Source organism: Vitis riparia, chromosome 4 (genome assembly GCF_004353265.1).
Source record: "Vitis riparia cultivar Riparia Gloire de Montpellier isolate 1030 chromosome 4, EGFV_Vit.rip_1.0, whole genome shotgun sequence".
NCBI classification, from domain to species: domain Eukaryota; kingdom Viridiplantae; phylum Streptophyta; class Magnoliopsida; order Vitales; family Vitaceae; genus Vitis; species Vitis riparia.
Window position 1 is genome coordinate 19,866,960 of NC_048434.1, and position 24,281 is coordinate 19,891,240.

Genomic DNA, 24,281 nt, shown 5'->3' on the forward strand with positions numbered 1-24,281 from the left:
AGTGACTCCATATTTATCTTCAATGCCCTTCTCAAGAGTTGATTTGAATCCACATTCTTAATTGTGCGTTCATAATTAATATGGGTTGAAATTCCTAGTCACCTTGCTCCTTTTGTTCACAACCTTTCTCCATTACATCTAATCATATTGAAGCTATCTCCCTTTTCCTGCACAAAAAATATTGTATTGAGTTTTTTCCATCCTTGAAGCAACTGAAGGAGCCAAAAATGAAAAGGAAGTAATTTGGCAAGCATCAGTGAACAAAAAAATAAGGGTTAGTCTCCTCTTTTGGATAAGTACATGATTTCTGCATTCTGAGTTTTGTTTTAACCAGTCCTGATATATATTTAAGTTACAATCAGTCCATACTAACCCTTAGTACAATCATTTTCAGCTGCAAAACATAAATAACTCAATGTGCTGAGAATCCATATTTTTGAAAATTTTTATGTAGTCTCCTTGAAAATTTTTTATATTTATTAAATTTCCTTGATTTCTACTCCTGGAGCTTTGAATATCTGTGCTGTTCTTGATTCCAAAGGGTGTGTATATTTCCAGATGGTAATGGGTTCAAGACTAGTACAATGCGACTGGGTGCTGATGTTATTGTTTTCAGCCGTGCATCTCGTACCAGGTATTTTTTTTTTCTCTTTTTTATGGATGCAGCAGATTTTCATATCATTGAAGTTGGATACATATGATATCTACCAAATTGTTTGAAATGCTGTGTTACTATATTGTTTATTTATATTCAATTCAAATTTTTTGACTGAGTGTGGAAGTTCATCCAAATATTCTTTACTCACTTCCTTCTGATGCCTTTTAGCCGAGCAACACAGAGCATTGGCCTTTTATCCTATACATTCTTGCGGAGAACTGGGCAGGACGATGTTATTGTTCCAATGGTGATTCTCTTTGTTCTTAGTATTAAGTTGTTCTTTTGAGCCTTAGCATTTTATCCATCTGTGCATCTTATTTCCATTTTCACTTCCCCTGTAGGTTGATTTTGACATCTCTGACCATTGGGCTGAACCAATAATATACAGCTCTAAGGAAGATTGGTCTACCAACTTGAAGACCATTCTCGAATGGTCACCTTTTGCATCAAAGGAGGAGCTTATGCAACAGGTTCATTTGATTTCATCAAACATGACTTTCTATTTCAGAAACTTAGAATCTTTTATTGTAGGAATATTTGGAATAATTGCCTATGAAGGTTAGCTTTTGTTTAAACATTTTTCTAAAATCTTATACTATTTGGAGTTGAGTTCAATAACTTTAAGCAGTTTTTATTGATGTAGTTTGTCTTCTATATACAGGAAACTTGATGTCCAAGTAAATTCAAAATTGTGATTTTTTTTAAGCATTGGAATTTCAGTTTTTTATTTTTATTTTTATGACATAACCAACATGATTTAAAACCATCCATTTTTAGCATATTCAGGTCAGTCCGTATTGTAAGATTTTGAACTCAACTGGAGTTTGGGATTGCAAGTTGTTAGATATAAGACCTTTACACATTTTCTCTATTTTTAATATTTTGAGACAATCAGACTACATAGTTTGGATTTGGAATTGAACACTTTCATGTTTTGGGATTGAATTATTTCAATCCATTTATGAATAAATAATGTTTAGGTTGAGCAGTTATCAATGCGGCAATGCTTGACTATTTGCTGATATTGAGAAACTATTGCAATTTTTTATTTTTAATATTTTGCAAATCTCAAGATTTTGACAAAATAACCTTGGGCATTGTTTATATTTTCTATTTTTATTTTGTTTTGGTTTTTGTTTAACTTCTTAAGTTCTTTTGTACACTCTCATCATATAATTTATAATGTTGCTAATACTATTTCTTTCTTCTTACTAAATGGCCTCTCTACTTATTTCCCAATTCCTTTTACTCAATCTTTAGTTTTTTGAACTCTTTTCATGTTTTAAATCCTCTTTGTCTCCCTCTCTATATATATATATGTACCTTGAATTGTGGGCCCAGATACGAACAGGTTAAGCTTTTAGGAAAGTTGATAACTTAACATGATATCAAAGCTAGAGGTTTTTTGTGTGGTTGTGAAGAGGAAAACGTAAATCATATTCTCATACATTGTACAGTGGCCAGAGTGCTGTGGGATTTAGTTTTGGGAGTGTTTGGGGTTCGGTGGGTGTTTCCAGAAACTGTAAAGGAGGTTTTATTTAGTTGGAGGGGATCCTTTGTGGGGAAAAAAAAGGAAAAAACTTTGGAATTCCATTCCGTTGTTTATTTTTTGGACGGTTTGGAAGGAGAGGAATAGACTAACTTTTAAGGGGGGGTGTTAGCAATTCAGAGACTTAAATATTCTTTTGTTTGTAATATATGGGGTTGAGCTAAATTGTATATTAGAGAGTTTTCATAAATCCTGTCTTTAATATGTCTGGATAGATGAGATGAGAGGGGGAAAGAGGTGGTTTGCGATTGAGTCGAAGTCGTTTGAGGTTTCAGTAGAGGAAGCCAGAGGGAAGATACGAGGCACCATAGTGGAAAGGAGCAGAGGTTTATCTTCCTAGATCAGATTTAGGGTGACAAGTTTGAGAAATTTTCTAGAAGGGCTTGAAGAATGTTGTAGGGAGGAAAGGAAAGGAAGGTTAGCAAAAGTGTGGGAGGAAGAGGGTAGAAAGTTTAAAGTGGAAAGACGCGAAAATGGGGCGGGGAGATACATTCTCTGTTTTGTTATTGATGTGGAGTCCAAGAGGTTTTGTTTAGTGGTCCCCGAAGGTAAGGGTCTACCAGGAGGATGGGCTTTGTTTGCTGAGAAACTATGGGAGTTAGGGGTAGCAACGCAAGAGGAAGTAAAGGTGAAAGAAGCCTTGAGAGGTGAGTCAAAATCGGAAGGGGTGTTAATAGAAAATAAGGAAGAAAGTTGCATTGAAAAGAAGGTGATGGGTGGGAAGAAGTCTTATGCGGATGTGACCAAGGAGCCGGCTGGAAAGCAAGGAAATGCTTTGTGGCTTCAAGTTGGAGGGAGAGAATTAAGGGAAAGGGAGAAGGGACTGGGCAGGTGCCTTATAGGTAAATGGGGGACCGGGTCAGTGGGAGAGCTGGAGTTGCAGACGGTTAAAAAATGGGGGGAGCAAGTTTGGAACTTAAGAAAAGGACTGAGAATGTTGAGTATGGGAGGACCTCTCATGATGCTGGAGTTCAAAGATGAAGAAGACGCAAAGAGAACACTAAAGAGGGGGACGCGAAGATATAAGGACAAAGTGTTGCATTTAGAGAGATGGGGTGTGCAGACAGGTTGCTTATAGGCAGGAAGCCAAACAAAAGAGGTTTGGGTAAGAGTGGTAGGACTCCCGTTTCACTGCTGGAGTGAAGAAATTTTAAAGAGAATAGGAGATTGTTGTGGAGGCTTTGTTGAGGTGGATGAAGAAACAAAGAATGTTTCTTAGCTCCAGTGGGCTAGAATTTTGGTGAAGAACATGGGGAGTTTTTTTTCGGGAACTTTACATTTAGCGGTTGATGATTACTGCTATGCATTACAACTGTGGTGGGAGAGGTTGCCATGGTTATCTAAGGTGGTGCCAGTGAAGAAGATGAAGGGGGGAGAGAAGGAGAAGACAAGGGATGATAGGTAAGTGGGTTCACGCGTGGAGAGTAACAGTAGCAAAGGAAAGGAAATGTGGCGTGTTGCAAAGAAGATGGGGGCAGATTCAGTCAGAAAAGCTGGAGGGGAAGAAAAGCTTGATGGTGACGGGACGACTGGTACAACTGAAACTTTTTCAACTATGGGGAAGAAGAAAGGTGGAAAAGGGAAAGGAGTGGTGGGCTTAAGTGAAGGGGGTATGAGGACTGATCAGTGTAAGTCCATGTTTGTAGTCACTCAAGCCCACATGGAATGGGCTTTAAAAGGGAGGGATAAGTTATGTGGGTCGCGGGACTGCTTGCCATTCTTTTAGGCCCACAAAGGTAAGTCGGCCCAGTATAGGGCTTTCAGAGGAACAACCAAATGAAGCTTTGTGGGCTTGCCATTCTTTTAGACCCACAAAGGAAAGTAGTTTAAAAGAAGCTAAGGCTTCTTTCAGTCGGCAGATATCAGTAAACTGGTTTGAAGAGCAACTCCTGCCTAGCAAGATGGCTGGTGCAGCGGAGAATAGAGAGAATGGAAGGGCTTCCATTGCGGACGAGTGGTTCATAGAGGAAAATGCCAGGTATTCCACTCTTAAGCCTCTTGCAGTATGTTTGTGGGGGGGGATAGGTCTCTCTTTCATCTAATTTTGGACGGGGAGGGGGTTGTGATGGGTATGGAGGGAAGGAGTGATATTGGCTCAGTGGTGAAGGAAAGTGAAGAAAGGTTAAGCTTCACTCCGTTAAGAGTGTATCCAGTGGAAGAAAGGGACGGTCAGATGGGAGCGGGTATTTCTTTTTTGGGGGAAGAGGGGAGGGATGATAAGGCTGAGAAAGAAGATGATGACGAGGAGTCTTGGAGGTATAGTTGCCTGACAAGATTTTGTCAATGCTTGGGAATGCCTACGGAGGGCTTTGAAAGAGAGATCTTGAGACTTCTCAATAGAATTAGGGAAAGAAGGGATGTATCTGAGAGGGTCACCGGAAAAAGAGGAAAGGCCAGAGAATGTCGAAATTTGACCGGGAGTTAAAGAAATTAGAGTGGTCGGTGAATTATGGTTGAATAGAAGGGAATCGGGGCCATCAAGAAGCAGTTAGATGAAGCTAAGAATCCTGTCGTGGAATGTAAGGGGGACAAACGATAGGGAAAAGAGAAAATTAATAAAGGAGGTGATTAAATCACAAAAGGCTAATTTAGTGTGTCTCCAGGAAACAAAAATCCAGGAGATGTCGAATGGTTTGGTCAAAAGCCTCGGGGTTGGAAGATGCTTGGAGTGGGGGGTTTTAAATTCCAGGGGGGTGGCTGGGGGAGGGGGGGTTATGGTGTTCTGGGATAACAGGGTATTGCAATTAGAGGAGATGGAGGTGGGCAAATTCACTGTCTCGTGCCGTTTTAAGAAATGTGAAGATGGTTTATGTTGGAGTTTCTCAGGTGTTTATGGCCCCACAACGAAAGATGAGAGGGAAGAACTGTGGAGTGAGTTGGGGGCAATTAAAGGGATATGGAATGAACCTTGGTATGTAGCAGGAGATTTCAACATGATTAGATTCCCCTATGAGAGGAGCAGAGGGGGTCGTTTGTCCCAGGAGATGAGGAGATTTTCAGAGGTGGTTGAGGAGCTAGATTTAAGGGACTTGCCGCTTCAAGGGGGGAGTTTCACGTGGTCCGAAGGTCTCAATAATTGATCAAAGTCAAGAATTGATCGATTCCTTATTTCTGAGGAGTGGGAATCTCATTTCCAGGGGGTGGTCCAAACTGTTTTGGCTAGGCTGGTGTATGATCATGCCTCGGTCCTTTTGGATGGGGGAGGAATGAGGAGAGGATTCACGCCTTTCAGATTTGAGAATATGTGGCTGAAAAGGGAGGACTTTAAAGAGGTGCTAAATCAGTGGTGGGAGGGGATTCAAATGAGCGGGTCAACTAGTTTCATCTTGATTGAAAAGTTGAAGGTTTTAAAACCTTTGTTAAGAAGCTGGAATAAAGAGGTGTTTGGTCAGATTGGATGCGAGAAGCAAAAAACGTAGTTTTTATTAGATTATTAGGACAAGGAAGAAAGAGGTCGTTCTCTGTCAATGGAAGAAGAAGAGGCTAGGAAGGAGGCAAGGGAATTATAGAAGAAATGGGTTTTATTGGAAAAAGTCTCATGGAGGCAAAAGTCTAGGGAAATATGGTTGAAAGAGGGGGACAGAAACACCAAGTTTTTTCATAAAATGGCAAATGCTCATAGAAGGAGGAATCAACTGAATAGAATAAAGGTGAATGGGAGGAGTTTAACTAAGGAAAGTGAAATCAAAGAGGAGATTGGCAGAAATTTTCAAGCCCTATTGACAGATCCAGGTGAATGGAAGCCGAGTATAGATGGGTTAATCTTTGAAAGGCTAGAAATGGGGGATGTGGAGAGGCTGGAGAAGCCCTTTTCAGAGGAGGAGGTTTTTGAGGCGTTGGTAGCCTGTTGTGGAGAGAAAGCACTAGGGGCGGATGGCTTCTCAATGGCCTTTTGGCAGTTTGCGTGGGACTTTGTGAAAGAGGAAGTTATGAATTTGTTTAGATAGTTTCATGAGAGGGGGCGATTTGTAAGGAGCTTGAATGCAACTTTCCTAGTGTTGATTCCTAAGAAAGGGGGGGCTGAGGAGTTGAAGGACTTTAGGCCAATAAGTTTGGTGGGAGGGCTCTACAAATGGTTGGCTAAGGTGTTGGCTAACAGGTTAAAAGGAGTGTTAGCAAAAGTGATATCTTTGTCTCAAAATGCTTTCGTGGAGGGGCGGCAGATTATGGATGCAGTTTTGATCGTAAATGAGGCAATAGATTCAATTCTGAAAAGTAATAATAAGGCAATTTTATGCAAATTAGATATCGAGAAAGCCTATGATCATGTGGATTGGTCATTTCTACTAGCGGTGTTGGGGAAAATGGGATTTGGAGGAAGGTGGTGCAGTTGGATAAAGTGGTGTTTATCTACTGTTAGTTTTTCGATCTTGGTGAATGGCAGTCCAATGGGTTTTTTCCAAGGCTCAAGGGGCTTAAGGCAAAGAGACCCTCTTTCGCCTTATCTTTTTGTAATAGTGATGGAGGCTTTTAGCTGTTTGATGAAAAGAACAGTTGTTGGAGGTTTTTTGACGCCTTGCATTGTGCGGGGAAGAAGGGGTGAAGGGGTGAGGGGGTCCAGATTACACATTTATTGTTTGCTAATGACACGTTGGTGTTTTGTGAAGCTAGAGAGGATCAGTTGACACACTTATGCTGGTTGCTAATGTGGTTTGAGGCGTTGTCAGGGTTAAAAGTGAATATGGAAAAAAGTGAGTTGATCCCAGTTGGTAGAGTTGAAAATGTGGGAGAGTTGGCGGATGAATTTGATTATAAAGTGGGAAATTTACCCTCCACCTATTTAGGAATGCCTTTGGGTGCCCCTTTCAAATCTATCGGTGTATGAGATGGAATAGAGGAAAGATTCAGAAAGAGATTGGCTATGTGGAAGTGTCAATACATCTCAAAAGGAGGAAGGATTACTTTAATCCGGAGCACCCTGTCCAACCTTCCAATCTATTTCATGTCCATTTTCCATTTACCTAGGGCGGTGAGGATGAGGTTGGAAAAGATTCAAAGGGATTTTCTGTGGGGAGGTGGATCCCTTGAGCAAAAACCTCACTTAGTAAGGTGGCCGATTGCCTGTGACGACAAAAGTAAAGGAGGTTTGGGGGTTAAGAGCCTTGGTTTGTTAAATAAGGCTCTCTAGGGCAAATGGTTGGCGCTTTGCTAACGAAAAAAAGGCTCTTTGGAATCAGGTGATCAAAAGGAAGTACGGGGAGGAAATTGGAGGATGGAGATCTAGTGAGACAAGGGAGGCTTATGGAGTTGGTTTGTGGAAAGCTATAAATAAGGTGGGACAGCTTGTAACCCCTTTTTTTGGCTTCGAGGTGGGGGATGGATAGAATGTGAGGTTTTGGAAAGATAAGTGGTGTGGTGCCAGCCCTTTAAGTGAGGTTTTCCCTTCTCTTTTTGCATTAGCAACGTCAAAAGAGGCTTGGGTAAATGAAGTTTGGACAGCCGAGGAGGATAGGAGGGGAAGTTGGATTCCTACTTTCATTAGGCCGTTTAATGATTGGGAGTTGGAAGAAGTGGGAAGGTTATTATGTTATTTGGAAGGGAAGATGGTGAGGGTGGATGAGAAGGACAGAGTGAGTTGGGTGAAATCAAAGGACGGGGTTTTTTCGGTAAAGTCCTTGTATAAGGCTATGCAGCCGGCTTCTTCAGCTTTGTTCCCTTCAAAGATTATTTGAAGGTCTTGCGCTCAGCCCAAGATTAGCTTCTTTGCGTGGGAGGCTTCGTGGGGTAGAGTTTTGACGTTGGATCGGTTGCAAAAGAGGGGTTGGGTTTTGGCTAATAGGTGTTTTCTTTGTCAAAAGTGTGGGGAGTCGATTGACCACCTTCTCTTTCATTGTGAAAGAACAAGGGAGGTGTGGACTTTGCTCTTCTCTTTCTTTGGAGTTTCTTGGGTTTTTCCGCGTTCGGTGAAAGAAACTCTTATAGGTTGGAGAGGCTCTTTTGTGGGCAAGAAGAGGAAGGTGGCGTGGCTTTTGGGGCTGTTATGCTTGTTTTGGGTTATTTGGATGACTAGGAATTCAATGGCTTTTGAGGACGGTGTGTTGTCCATCCAAAAGCTGAAAATTTCTTTTGTGTATTTACTTTGGTCGGAAACCAAATTATGGATAAAAGATGGGTCTTCGACCTTAATAGATTTTATTGAATGGGTGTGTATACGATAAGGGAGGGGGGTTTTTTGTGTTTTCCTAGTGGTTTGGGTTCTTTTGTAAGGGGGTGAGTTGTTCTTCTCTGTATCTATTTGAGTCGCTTCTTTAGCGCCTCTTTTGCAATACACATATTTTCTTACTGATAAAAAAAAAGGTATATTGGAGAGGAGCTGCCTTCCCTCATAGGCTTTCTGGAGTGGTTAGCCTCCAGATAAGGGGTGGTGGGTTTTTTTGGTTTTTTGCTTGTGAGGCCTTAGTAGCCTTGTATACCCCTTGTATACTTTGTGGCTATTTTGCCTCTTTTTATTGAACTCTGTGCTTACTTATCAAAAAAAAAAAGCTAGAGGTTTTGTTTTTGAGTTTTTCCTTCTTCTGTTCCCCCATGTATATTTATGTAATCAGAAATTTGTGGTTTGATTACTGCTACTATTGTCTGTGCCTCTCCACATACAGATATGAGGCTCCATGGGGGATGTTATCTTGATATACATTGTGTACCCAAATCCTAATACATTAAGTTTTTAGGAAAGTTAGTAACCTATATATGTTCACATTTGGTTATTGTATTAATTTGGATATTAAGGTTGTTTATGAAAATTGTTTCTTTTTCAAGTTTGACAAATAATATTTTCGTTTATCAGTTATTTTTCCTTCTCATTTTCCAATCTTGTGAAAGAAAATTTTGGAATATTTGATGATTTGAAAATAGAATTGCTGAAGTGTCATTGAAACTAGCACCTTTCTTCTTGTATGACAATTTTGTGTTTTCTTTAAGTGTATTCATAATACATCTTGGTCAGGAGCTGATACTGTTCCCTTGGAAAGCTATAGCCCAATCTCAGCCTGACTTGTTTTGCCTTTATGTCACCTATTTGCCTTCCTTTATTCCCTCTCAAGGGTGAAGGTCTACTTATTGTCCGGATTTACTCCTTTGTGCATGACTAGCTTGGAGTTTTGATTTTCAAAGAAATACGTTAGATAGAGAAATCGATGTCTGTCTACATTTTACTGTCTTTGAGAAGTGTCTTCCTTTCTATTGATTTTCTTTGACGAAAAGTGTTAGGTCTTGGAGTCTAAAGTTTCATTCTACTCTAAATCTTTCCTTAATCCCTTTCTAGAATTGATTTTCCTTTCTCTTTTCTTGAAGTCAAATTACAATTGGAAATCCAAAACTCCCTGCAAAATGCTGACCTTACAGCATGCTAATTATTTGGGTGATCATTTTTTATGGGAAATTCCATCTTTCCAATTATTTTGTCAAATATGGGTTCCTTTCCCAAATTCTTGGTTTTAACTCTTTACTGATAGTCATTCTAGGGGTTATACCACTTCAACACTGCTTTATGGTAGTAATTAAATGCACCTCTAGATGGCTTTTGGTAATCCTTTTATGTCTTTTTTCCATACTTTTTTCCTACTGACCTGAAATTATGTAGCATATTGTTCTGGTATTGTTGGGCTTGAGTCCACGATCCATTTTCATTGTACAAATACTTCTTTCTTGGTTTGTAACTTTGTATGCTGTACTCTGTATAAAGATTCAGGATGCTTTGTGCTTTGGAAATTAGTGGATGACTGCATGCTTAATGGTTTTTTGTTAATACTCAACATTCTAAGAGATGTTAATTACAACTAATTTTTTTTTTTTACCTTTTCATTGATGCATTCTTATTATCTGATTTGCTTGTTGCATATTCAGTTTGAGGATATTGGACCACATGGAACAAAAATAATCATATACAACCTATGGCTGAATGATGAAGGCATATTTGAATTGAATTTCGACGATGATGATGAGGTATGTTGCACTTTAGACAGTGGTATAATGAATATTATGTAAGATTACACATAATTTTTAGGTAACTATACTTGGAGAAGTTACAGGCTTATTGTGAATTAAAGTTTGTAAGATTAATTGCATCTAAATGTGGTGATTGCATCTAAATATGTCAAAGAATGTCAGCTTGATGACCCATTAGATTTCTACTTATTTTTCTTAGTGCTTCACCCTGAAAAATAAACTTAAGGGAAATAAGAAACAATTTTTCAGGATCTCTAAATTTAACATTTGACTAGAAGTTTAACACTTTCTTGAACTGTGCAATCCAAATGAAGATCCCTATGGTATTAAAATTTTTTGGTATCTTCAAGTTAGGTTTAATGTGATTGATTAAGTCACTTTATTAGTGGTAAGGAGAATGATTTGGTTTAAGTTGCAGGTGCCATGATATTAGCAAGGAGGTCAAGAGAATGCGGGTAAGGTTCGTAAGGACCTAAGGGAACATGTTTTGACCTATACATGCAATAGGACTTATGGCCAGATATAGAGAGAAAGGAAAGAAAAAAAAAAAAGGAAAGGAGAAAGAATTCCTTCTTTGTACTTAATATTTCAATGCAATGAAATCGTTCTTTCTACATTGCTTGATAACTTTGGGGCTATTACACAAGTTATTCAGTTAGGATGATTGGGTTTCGCTCATGAGTATGTATGACATGATGAACATTTCATATAGGGGTTTAAGGAGTTCCATCATAGGCTAGTTGCTTGTCTCTCATTGCCTTGGATTGTGTGGTGAGAGAGAAATTGTAGGATATTTGAGGAAAAGTGGAAGATGATAGAGATGTGGGATGTACTTCATATGACCATTTTTTTGCTCTGCAATACTGTTTTGTTGTGGGGAATCATTATAGGAGGATTATATATATAATTCCTTCCTTTGTGAGAAATGATCCTAAAACCTGATTAAATTATTCCTTCCTATCATTGGACCTAGTGCTTCTAATTTGAACATCGAGTCGAGTGTAAATCATTTTATGGAAAATAGGGAACACAATGCTAGCAATTAATTTATTATAAGAAATAACTAGGTGGCTCTAGAACAATTATCAATAAAGGAGACAAACCATCAAGCTCTAGAAGTATTTGGAATTTTTGATGGACCTTAAGCATCAGAATGTATTAATTGAAAAGGACTAGATGTACTATTATCACTCAAAGGAAATAAAACGTGATTATAGTTAGCAAGCTGACAAACTTCACAATGTAATTCATTAATATTTAAATGTTCAAACAATAAAGGGGACATAATTTTTAACAAAGCAAAAGGATGATGTCTTGAACGAAGATGATGTAACCAAACGTGTTCTTTATTGGATGAGACTTTTTCTGAAAAATGAGAGTGAGATGCATGGTTACCATTGCCACTTCCGGTTCCAAGATAGTAGAGTCCCTGTAGTTCCTTACCATGTCCAATCATCTTCCCTACAACCCAGGTCTTAAAAAATACAATGGGATGGGAAAAAGGTTACACAAGAATTCAAGTCTTTATGAGCTGATAATAGACAATAGATTGAATGAAAGCTTAGGAACATGTAACACAAACTTTAGAGTGAGAGATGATGTCAAGGAAACAATTGCTTGACTAGCCATGGTGGCTAATGTACCATCTACTGCTTTAATTTTTTTAATTTCGTGGACATAAGTTATAAGACATAAACCGATGAAAAGAGTTGGTCATATGATAGTAGCACTTGAGTCAATTATTGAAGCATTGGGAAAACAGTATTTTGAAGCACTAAGGGCATAAGAGTTTGAGTACTTACATGAGCGGACCTATGAACTCGAGGCACTAGGCTCTGCAAAAGAAGCCAAGAAGCTTCAAAGTCTTTCTATTTCTTCTTTGTCCAGTCTTCCACCATCATACCCTTTGGAATTTGAGGCTTCTTAGCTGGAACTATCTTCTGATTGAGCTATATGCGCCTGTCCTCCTCACTGTCCAACTTACCCATTTCGGTTGTCATTGCCTTTCTCAAAGGATTATGGCTTCCCATGAAGTCTCCAACAATTCTCCTTCATGTGTCTTGGCTTCTTGCAGTAAGTGGGGGGTCTCATTCTTCCCATTTGTCTCGCCAGTGTCCACCCTATTGTTCTGCTGATTAGTATTTGTCTTGACTACAATAAGCACCAATCCTTCACCCGATGGGGCTTCTAACATAACTATTCTCCTACTAGCTTCTACCCTTGCAATGGAGACACTCCAGTGAGTGATGGAAGTGTTTCTTTTCCAAGAATATGCACTCTAACTTGATCATATTCAACATTTAATCTAACAAGCAATTACAGAATTCTCTCCCTTTCAACAAACTTTTGTAGCATGGCTGCATCTTCACTACATTCCATCTTGAAATTTTGATGATAATCTAACTTAAGCCACAATTTTTTAAAGATATTATAATAAGTACCCTGTTTGATGGACAAAATCTTTGTTTTAATTTCATAAATCTGAGCAACATCTTATACCTGGGAGTATGATTGCTTAATGACCTCCTAAATCTTCTTTTGTTGTTGTGAGAAACATACAAGTCTAGCTAATCTCTAGTTGCATCAAGTTCCTAAGTCAAAATATTATCGTTAAATCCTCTTCATCCCACGTAGCAAAACGGTTGGAGATTTTGGTATTCATCTGTGGTAGAGTGGGTTAAAATTTGTGTTGAGAGAGAGAGAGAGAGAGAAAACCTTAATTCTCATTCATATTCTTAACTTCTTACAATAGGGAAATATATATACAAGGCTAGGTTGACCTAACTACCATATATGTGACCTATATTAAGAAAGGAAAGAAACTTGTACACTATAAATACATTATATTCAATACTCCCCCTCAAGCTAGAGCATATATGTCATATGCACCAAGCTTGTTACAAATGTATTTAATCGTAGGACTTTTGAGTGATTTAGTGAAGATGTCTGCTAGTTGATCATTTGAATTAACAAAACTTGTAGCAACACACCCTGATGTGATCTTCTCTCTAATGAAGTGACAGTCAACTTCAATATGCTTGGTTCTTTCATGAAAGACTGGATTGGATGCAATATGTAATGCGACCTGATTGTCACAGACTAGCTTTATCTGTTCATCTTTTCCAAATCTCAATTCCTGAAGGAGTTGCCTCAACCATATGAGTTCACATGTTGCCAAAGCCATAACTCGATACTCAGCTTCGGCGCTTGATTTGGCCACTACATTTTGTTTCTTACTCTTCCAGGATATTAAGTTACCTCCAATAAAAACACAATACCCTGAGGTGGAACGCCTATCTGAGGGTGAACCAGCTTAGTCTGCATCTGTGTAACCAACCATTTGGGTATGGCCCTTGTTTTCATACAACATACCTTAGCCTAGTGTTCCTTTAATATATCGAAGAATGCAGATCACAACATCCCAATAGTTGTCACATGGTGACTGTAGAAATTGACTAACCACACTCACAGGAAAAAAGATGTCTGGTCGAGTGATGGTGAGGTAGTTCAATTTGCCTACAAGTCGTCGATACCTCCTAGGATCTCTTAGAGGCTCCCCCTGTCCTGGTACAAGTTTGACATTTGGATCCATAGGAGTGTCAACAGGTTTACATTCTGACATACCTGTTTCTTCTAAGATGTCTAAGGCATACTTCCTTTGTGACATAACCACACCTGAACTGGATTGAGCTATTTCAAGTCCCATAAAGTACTTGAGTTTGCCCAAGTCTTTGGTTTGAAAGTGGTTGAAAATGTGTTGCTTTAGTCTTTGGATACTCTCCTGATCACTACCTGTAATGACAATGTCATCCACATAAACTACCAAATAGATGCACTGGCTCGAAGAGTTATGATGATAGAAAACTAAATAATCTGCTTCACTCCGAAGCATTCCAAACTCTTGAACAACTGAACTAAAACGCCCAAACCATGCCCGAGGAGACAGTTTAAAGCCACATAGAGAGCGGCGTAACTTGCACACTAAACCAAACTCCCCCTGAGCAACAAAACCAGGTGGCTGTTCCATATACACTTCCTCGAGAAGTTCACCATGAAGGAAAACATTCTTAATATCCAACTGATAAAGAGGTCAATGACACATAGCTGCCATGGAGAGATATAAGCGAACGGAAGCAATCTTGGCAACAGGAGAGAAGGTGTCACCATAGTCACAACCATAAATCTGAGTATAACCTTTGGCAACCAAGCGAGCCTTAAGGCGATCAACCTGACCATCAGGGCTAACTTTAATAGTGTAGAGCCAACAACATCCAACTATAGATTTACCAGGAAGTAAAGAAACAAGATCCCATGTGCCATTCGAGTGCAGAGCGGCCATTTCATCAACCATTGCCTGTCGCCACCCAAGATGAGAAAGTGCCTCACTCTTGCTCTTAGGAAGAGAAACAAATGATAAAGTAAAGACAAAGGCAAAATAAGATGAAGATAATCGATGGTAGCTCAAAAAATTATAAATAGGATGAGGATTACAAGTAGATCGATTACCTTTCCGAAGAGTAATAGGCAAATGGTCAGTAGATGACAGGGCCGGGGTAGGAGAAATCGGTGGAACAGGAGGTGAGTCATCAGGTACCTCAGTTGAAGAGAGAGGAGGAGCAACAACACGATGTCGACGATGATAAACCTGAAGAGGACGAGAGAGCGCATCTAAAGGGGGGGATATATAGGGAAGTGGCAATACTTCAGAAATGGGAAGAGATTTAGAGGATAAGAAGAATGGAGAGTCCTCAAAGAAGGTGACATCAACGGAGAGAAAATAACGATGAGTGTCAGGGGAATAACAACGATAGCCTTTTTGAAGTCAAGAGTATCCTAAGAAGATGCATTTCATAGCCTTGGTGGAGAGCTTGTCCTGTCCAGGTGTGAGAGTATGAACAAAACAAGTACAGCCAAAGACACGAGGAGGAAGGAAATAAAGAGGTTGGGTAGGAAAAAGGAGGGAATGAAGGATTTGGTCATGTAATATAGATGAGGGCATATGATTAATCAAGTAACAGGCTGTAAGAACAGCATTCCCCCAAAAACGAAAAGAAACATGACTATGGAGAAGGAGGGTACGAGTTGTCTCAACAAGATGTCGATTTTTACGTTCAACAACCCCATTTTGTTGAGGAGTATGAGTATAAGATGACTGATGGAGGATCCCATGGTGGGACATAAAAACAGTAAAGGGTGTAGAAAAATATTCTCGAGCATTGTCACTGCGTAACACTCGAATAGAAACATTGAATTGTGTTTGGATTTCAACATAAAATTTATGGAAAATAGAGAATAACTCAACTCGATTTTTTATTAAAAATAACCAAGTACATCTTGAATAGTCATCAATGAAAGTAACAAAAAAATATTGAAATCCTCAAGTAGATGCGGTCCGACACAGACCCCAAACATCAGTATGGACAAGTTCAAAAGGAGACTTTGCTCGATTATTCAAATGCTTTGGGAACGAGACACAAGTATGTTTCCCAAGCTAACACAACTCACACGCAAGCGACGACAAAGTGAAAAAACGAGGGACCATCTTCTGGAACTTGGAGAGACTAGGATGACCCAGACGACTGTGAATGAGAAAAGGAGCATCGGTGGAAATGCAAGATGTGAGGTGATAGAGGCCTTGAGACTCACGCCCTATGCCAATCGTCTTCCCCATACTCCGGTCCTGCAAGATCACAGATTTATTAGAAAAAATGATAGAACAATTAAGAGTGCGAGTTATTTTGCTGATGGAAATAAGATTAAAAGGACACTCAGGGGCATAAAGGACAGAATGGAGAGGTACAGAAGGGAAAGGATAAGCCAAACCAATACCTTTAGCCATAGTTTGGGAACCATTAATTAAAGTAACAGTAGGTAAGGCAGAGGTAGTAGTAATAGAGGAGAAAATGTGTTTATTACCAGAGATATGATCAGATGCTCCAGAATCTAGAATCCATGGGCCAAGAGAAGGAGACTGAGTAAAGCAAACTAAGACATTACCGGTCTGGGCAACAGAAGCTGATGTGGCTGCCTGATATCGGAGATAGGCATCATAATCACTACCAGTAAGGGTGATACTCTGAGATGTGGAGCTCGCAGCGGAGTCAGGTCAAGATAGCAGAGGATTAGATGACTGAGCAATGTGGGCAGTGCGAGGAGGCCGTCCATGTAACTGATAGCAACGATCTCGAGTGTGACCAAGCTTATTACAATAGGTGCACTGAGGACGTTGTCCTCAACCCCGATTGCCACTACGTCCTCCTCGAGAGTTAGTCTGAGAGGCTTACACAAATGAATCTGAAGGACCATCAGTCGACAAGGTCTGAGTAAAGGAGAGGCGTAAGAGACGAGCGAACACATCATCCAAAGATGGTACTGATGGACTAACAAGAATCTGATCTCAGACAGACTCAAGATCTAGACAGAGTCCAATGAGGGTTAACACCATAAAGAACTTGTCAGTCTGTATTTGTTGAGCTTCAGCACCATTAGTGAAGGGCATCAAAGTTAAGAACTCCTCCTTAAGAGACGCAATCAGGCCAATATAAGTAGACAGATCCATGTCCTGCTGTCTCACATGAACAATATCATAAACCACCTTATAAAATCATTGAATATCATTCGTGTATTATCCTTTAGCCTGAGTCCAAAATTTAAAGCAAGTTTTGTAGGCACGAAGATGATGGAAAATTTTGGGATCAACAGATTGCCATAATATGCTGCATAATTGTGCATCGATCTTCTTCCATTGCACTTTGTCAACATCAGGTATAACATCTTCAGGTGTAACAAGATGATCCTCATAACCTTGGTTCATAAACCAGAGTTCCACGGATGCTGACCAGGAGAGATAATTCTCACTACCAATCAATTTTTCCGATGTGATAGTAGGAGATCCAGAGATGACGGATGTAAAAATGGGATTTTTAGTCGCCATATCCACTTCACCTGAGTTGAATCACGTTTGGATCAAAGAGAGCCCTAAAGAGAGGCTGGATCACAGCTGTGGAAGAAAAACTTGGTATGTCGGGACCCAAACAAAGGAGAAAAGTGACTGGGGATGAAGAAGAGGCCTTCCCAAGGCACACACAGGTTTCAGCCAAGGAAGGGAGTTGTCGTCGGAGGTTGAAAGAAGACCCACGGAGGCTGAAATGCCAAAAAAATGGAGAAGCAGGGTTCGGAAAGGACTAACGGAGGTGTAGAAGTGCAAGACAGCGCCGGACAAGCCTGCTGGAAGAAGCCCGACACCGGAAAGTGGGCCACACGTCCTCACGCGCTGGCGCGTGGGATTCAGGCCGCCGGAGAAGAGTGGCGCATGGGAGGCGCGTGGGTGGGTTTTTGGCTCTGGTGCGTTGAGAAAAGTTACAGATCTCCTTTTTGTGCTCCTAATGATGTGGTCGATGTCGGAAAATGTCGCCGGAAAAAAAAGTCGCCAGAAAATATCATCGAAAAAATGTTGACGGTGATGAGGGTTTTCTGACCACGATATGGTTGATCAGGAAGCTTTGGGAGATGGAAAAGGTGACCGGAATGAAACACGGTCACTGGACGGATTCCCGGAATTAATTACACGGGTAAACCAGAAAGAATAAAGTTTTATCCCTTGGCTCTGATACCATGTTGAAAGAGAAAGAGAAAAAACCTTAATTCTCATTCATATTCCTAACTTCTTACAATAGGGAAATATATATACAAAGCTAGGTTGACCTAACTACCATATATGTAACCTATATTAAGAAAGGAAAGAAACTTGTACACTATAAATACATTATATTCAACAATTTGATTAGAATTTTGGACAAAGGGAGAGATTCGGACATTACTTGATATTTCAAACATAGTGAGAAAATAAAAGTTGAGAAAACATGGGAGAACCAACTATGAAGGTTGTATTTCTCTATGTCGATTTCGTCCATGAAGGTCAAGAATTGTTAAAGCTAGTGCAAATAATCTTGCACTTGGTTACAACAATTAAGGTTGAAGAATAGAGAGAATTTTAACAAAAACCTTTCTTTGATACCCTGTGAAAAATCATGGAATTGTATTTCTTGTATTGCTAAAGGAATTTACAATGAATATATAGGGTTTACAGGGAAAACAATAAAAGAAAATAATCCTACCATACATGGAATGTAGACACCACAAGTCAACTATATAAATAAGGAAGGAATCCTTAGTTTTAACCCTAATTTTGTCACTGATTTGCTGCCGTAATTTATAGCATGTATAAGCTGAAAATTTTCAATTAATCACAATTAATTAAGCTGTCAATCAAGCTATCAATTTACACAATCAACCAACATTTTTATTTAATTAATTTTTTTTTAAACATCAATTATTCTTTTTTAATAAAAACATTTTTAAAATACAACTTCTTGACATAAAATTCAATCTTAGAGAAACAGTAACTACTATTTCTACTTTTTCTACCACTAAACACAATTGCCAAACACTATTCCAAACAGGCCCATGGGAGATGACTTATAGTTCCTCTTTCACTTTTATCGTTATGAGGATATTCACTGCTTATGACATTAACTTATGTTTGCTTCTTGAAGAAAATACAAGTTATGATCACAAAGCCTATCAAAAAAAAAAATGCATATTTTCTTCCAAAATCATTAGGTTTTCATGGATATTATTTATATGGGGTTTACAGGTAATTTGTGTCAAGTTCTGAGGATGTGGGCTTTAAATTCATCACATCTGTAAAATGCAAGTCAATAGCAACTAACATTTTTTCTGTGTTTTGTAACACTGAGCATGAAAAGTATCATAGTTGCTATTTATAGTATATTAGTATTGGACAAGAACTCTCTGAAGGAAACTGGGAGAGTAGGTCATTTAGTTCTTCCTCACAGCACACGGGCGTTGTGTCTCTTCCTTTCATAGGCCAATGGATCAGCCTAGTTTTGCTCATCATAGGGAATGGACACATGCATGCATATGCTTGCATACATTTATGCACATGGAAATCTCCATTGGTTCTTGTTGGTGCTGAGCATGATGATGATCATGGTGTCTGTTCTATGTTGAACAGGTAAGAGGTTTGACTGACAGTGTGTGTGTGTGTATACAGGACATAAGGTTAAGAGATGAAGCAAATCGTGGAAGTTTGTCAAAAGTACCCAAAAAAGTAGCTGAACTCCAATCCCATATTTCCTATTGCATCAGATATTCATTAAGGGTAACTGTTTGAATTTTGGTTTCATGTATTTGGTTTTTATTCACAAGAATTTACATGTTTAACACACCCAAATGGTACTAAATTATTAATATATTTCTGTGCAGGCATATGCTTCCATTTTGTACCTCAGAAAATTTACAAACTTCCAAATAATACTAAGAGGGAAGCCTGTGCAGCAGTTTAATATAGCAGATGAGTTGAAGTATCCAAAAGTAGTTATTTACAGGCCACAGCATAATACTGCATTAAAAGAGGTAACATGCATGGTGGAAGAAAAATACACATGCATATCTTATTCACTATCAAATGTTAATCATATCCTATGCTCTTATTTACTTTAAATTGATTTTTGGTGCTAACTTAGATAATTTATAGGTGGTTCTTATGTATCATAAAGTTCTCGTTGTATTCATTCAATCCAGACTAGTCTAAGATGAGACAAATTTGTGTTGTAAGTTTTTGGAATTGGTGACTTTGTTGTGAACATTTTCTCCCCTCCCTCATAAAGCTATGGAATAAAGAACATATAAAAGTATTTTTCAGCATGAAGGATGGGGAAGGGGAGAGAAAAGGGTGAAAGTGGATACAAGAAAAAGTGTGATATCCCACATCAAATAGGGAAAAAGGTTCTTGACACTATGTGTATGGACTCCTTTTAGCCTTGTAGATGTGTTTTAAAGGATGAGGGCTTATTGGGCTCAGAGTGGATAATATTTATACGGGAGGGAGTGAATCATTACAAATGGTATCAAAGCTGAGACGTGAAGAGTGCATCATGTTTGCATGCGATGGCAGGGTGGGGGGTATTTGATTGTGATATCCCGCATCAAATAAGGGGAAAAAGTTCCTATGTATAAACTCCTCTTAAACTGTAGATGCTTTTTAAAGTTGTAATGGCCCATTCGGCCTAGAGTGAACAATATCTACGTGGAAGGGAGTGGGTCGTTATAAAAAGGCTTGGTTGAAAAGCTTTTACTTCCTTTGTCTTGTTCCCCTTTTTATACGAAGGTTCTTCATCAGTAATAGATTAATTTAACCCACTCAGCTACTCTTACTAATAAATTCTAGAATTGGGGAAGTATTCTTAACTATTTAATCAATGCCATATGACCACCTAGTAGAATTGAAAACAGAGACATGGATTGAATCTCTAGGCAGTCACCTAACTAAATTCTGTGCAAATGCCTAATTACTCCTCCTTGGAAAACCCATGAGTATAAATGCTTAATGTATTATAACTTTTTTTTCTTTCTTCCTTTTGACCTCTCTAGATTTATTCAGGATGAAAGTTAGATGTACAACAATCAATATATTTCATATTGTGTGTGTCTAGATTGAACTATTCGTGCACCATGGGTTTTATAACAGTATAATTGGAATCAATAGACCATTTCCATTCCACAAGTTGATGAAATCTAATAGCTCCTGCACAGATTTGTTACTTCAGTGTCTTCTTTTTGGGATAAAAATGCAGGTATTTTATGTTTTTTTTAGGGTTGGTTTCTTGTTTTGCCTGGTGTTATGGTTCTGTGGTAATTGAGGTGGTTTTCTTCTTCTTTTTCCCCACATTTTCATTTGCTTACTCTCTTGTGGATTAATGGGGATTCTTATTTCAAACTAAAAAGGAAGTTAGGGGTACGAATTCTCATGTTATCAATAGATGGTTAAGCTACTCTCTCTCTCGCTCTCTCTCTTTTTAAATTTTATAATTACATTTTGGATAGAGACTTGGTGTAAGGGTTTTAAACATTGAATTGGGGTTAATCTCTGGTAGATTCAGAGTTGGGATTGATTCATTGAAGATGGCTGAAGTTAACAAAGTTTGAAACCAAAAAGTATCTAGATTTGTAATAGAAGTAACTTTGGAAGTGAAAGTATTCATGGAAATTTGTGAAATTTAAACATGTTTGGTTGTTTTGGTTTAGGCTTCCGTGGAAACCACCATTGGGTTTATAAAAGAGGCACCTGCTCTTGGAGTTTCTGGGTTCAACGTGTACCATAAAAATCGCCTCATCAGGGTATGTTTTCGTAATGATTGAGTGAACTTTCTTTTATTATAATAATTTGATCTGAATCTTGCTTTCTGGTGGGTGTACCTCAAATTAGTGACTCTGAAGTTGATCTTATATAAATGTATGAAAGGTTTAAAGTTTGTATTTAGTTGAACTATGGCAAATAGGGTGGTGGAATTAGTTTATGTGAGTTTAACAAATATTACCAAGAAGATTGCTTTGAACTTTGTGTAGTAGGTAGTGGCATATAAATCTATTCCTTATATGGTGAGTTTGTTTTGCTTTGTTTCAGCCCTTCTGGAAGGTTACAAGTGATGGTTCTTCAAAAGGGAATGGTGTCGTTGGTATGTTTTCCTCTACATTTTATGTTCTCAAACATTTTCCTCATGATCTAGTCATGCATTGCTTGAATGCATATGTTGCAGGAGTTCTTGAAGCTAATTTTATAGAACCAGCGCATGACAAACAGGATTTTGAGAGATCATCTCTGTTTATCCGTCTTGAAACAAAGCTGAAACAAATGCTAATGGACTACTGGTTTGTTTCGTCTGTTTGGTTTACTGCTCACACCAGTTCTTGATCAAATTTTGAAGATAAGCAACGAGAATTTGGGGAATTCCATATTACCTAAAATCAGTGTATCTCTTTGTCATCTTCTTAGGATGTCATAAAAGGACATTTTCTCAATCTTTTGCTATCTTTTCTAACAAGGGCTCCATTCTGTGTGATGATTTTATTTAAGGGATGAATTTAAGTCTCCAAAAGCCATTGAAACTTGATGGAATAACTTAGGGCCTATTCAGAAGCTTTCTTGAAAACACTTGTATGTTCAACATAAAACAGTTTTCTAACTTGCGAAATACATTTGACAAATTTTTAATAGAAAACAGTTCTTTGAGAGCAAATTTGGGGTGTTTTAGATTGTTTCTTGTAGAGTATTTTGAGCAACAATTGAAAAGATGTAGAATACTTAAGGAATTTTTGCATTATACATAAATGTATGGTACCTTTATGGAGAATAAGCCGAGAAAATTATTTTTTATATTTGCATTCCCAAACAAAATTTTGTTCTTGAAAGCAATTGAGAGCTGTTTATTAATAACCATTCTCAAAAACTATTTTTTGAGAATTGTTTTCGAAATATTGCTAAATAGGCCATTAAATTCTTAGCATGTTGGAAGCCTTTTTACCATTCACCTTTGATGTTGTTTAAAAATTTCAGTAGCTGTGGAGTATACATGGCTCAGCTAACAAGAAATGTCTCTTATGTTTATATTAACCAGTTAACTATGAGTGGTATTCTTCTATTAAATTTCAATATTGGAGCAAACTGATATTACTTTGACTTGATGGAATTTGTTCTGAACAAGGCAGGAAAAGCAACTGTCATTTAATGGGACATCAACCTCCAGGTTCCAGGGTACAGAACATGCAAAAGAAACATCCTGCTCAATCACCTGTCGGACATGCAGCTCATATGCAGAAACAGTTGCCGGCTAATCAACACATTGTTGGTCTTGCGGCTAATACCGAAAAAGAGATGAATCTAGATCAACCTATCAACTGTCTCACAGCTAATCTGGGGCAGGATGTGGATAATGTGCAACCTGGAAACAGATCCAGAACTAGTGTCCGAGAAGAATTGCCTGCTGTTCAACCCATTATTGGACTCAGAGAGGTAAGTGATATTGGGCCTTGTCAACACAACTATTTTATACATTTTGAAGTATCTCTATACCATGGATCAAAACTAATATTTTCACAACTAGATTGGTCATTGAACTGAAAAAAAAGATTGCTAGGTCCTGGATCATGAATTGAACCATTGGTTTAACCATGGTCAAATTGTAATGTTAGTATGATATTATAAATATATAATTTATATATTATTAAAATAAATATATATATATATATATATATATATATATATAATTAAACAATAAACAAAAAATTAATACTGATTTTAAAAGTGAATTTTAAATTTTCTAATTTTCACAGTATCAATAAAAAATTAAATATACAACCATTTTTATCTTCAAATTAAAATAATTTCATAATTTCAATTTTTATATCTAAGACAGGAGCAAAATGATGTCATTTATAGTTAAAATGACATCATTTTGAAGTAGAAAATGGATAAAAAAAAAAAAGTTGTTTTTGTAAAATGTGACCCATTGTCAAATTGTTAAATTGTGACCCATTGTCTCAAGGATTGAAAAAAAGGAACAGGAGTTTAAAAAAACTACTCTGGAGTGAAAGCTTGAACTGTAAATCTAATATGTATTGATGGGTGGGTGAGTCTTCCATTTATGTCTTTATTCGAAATTCCGTTCTTTTTACAGGAATCTTCTTATATTCATCACTTTAATTATGATAAAGTTATTCAGTTGTAATTCATGATTGAATTCAACATGCTGCAGGGATCCTTTAAAGAAGTGACATCTGCTGATGGCTCTGGGCTCATATCAGTTGATAAGATATGTGAAGAGAACATACAACTATTTATGAGGTAAATATTATACATTCAATCTAGTAATCTGGGATTTTGTTGCAGGAACATGTCCTGGTTTCTTGGACATCTTCAGGTGTCAATTATGAAAAACTGCATCCAGGGTTCAAAATGTCAGTTTTGCTTTCAGTACAGAATGTCCATTCTGTTGTAACATTTAAAAAACATAATATGTTAAAAAGAAGGGGGGCTACCATCATAATATGAATATGCCTTTGCTTTTTTAAATTCAATGTTGTCTTCCAAGATATTTTTTGTTCAGTTTAAGGGGGGTTTGGTTTGGTGTGGGATGCGTTTGACCTTCCTCAAGTTGAACAATTAGAAAGGGGGATAGGGTCAATTGGTTTAGACTCTCATACTTCGTATTGCCTACTCCCTCCTCTCCCATGATGCTCCTACTTTAATTGGCATTTTGCATAGACTAA

General features: G+C 38.1%; 1 protein-coding gene across 1 annotated transcript in view; it reads left to right on the top strand.

Annotated features, from left to right (window-relative positions):
- Positions 1-24,281, top strand: part of LOC117912719 (protein MICRORCHIDIA 2-like) — a 37,031-nt gene that overhangs the window by 12,151 nt on the left and 599 nt on the right. Inside the window, exons 6-16 of the mRNA XM_034827411.1 lie at positions 559-634; positions 827-905; positions 1,000-1,128; positions 10,050-10,148; positions 19,228-19,335; positions 19,440-19,589; positions 21,261-21,353; positions 21,640-21,691; positions 21,773-21,884; positions 22,722-23,025; positions 23,768-23,856. Coding sequence (XP_034683302.1) covers positions 559-634; positions 827-905; positions 1,000-1,128; positions 10,050-10,148; positions 19,228-19,335; positions 19,440-19,589; positions 21,261-21,353; positions 21,640-21,691; positions 21,773-21,884; positions 22,722-23,025; positions 23,768-23,856 — 1,291 coding nt within the window. The remainder of the gene's footprint in view (positions 1-558; positions 635-826; positions 906-999; positions 1,129-10,049; positions 10,149-19,227; positions 19,336-19,439; positions 19,590-21,260; positions 21,354-21,639; positions 21,692-21,772; positions 21,885-22,721; positions 23,026-23,767; positions 23,857-24,281) is intronic.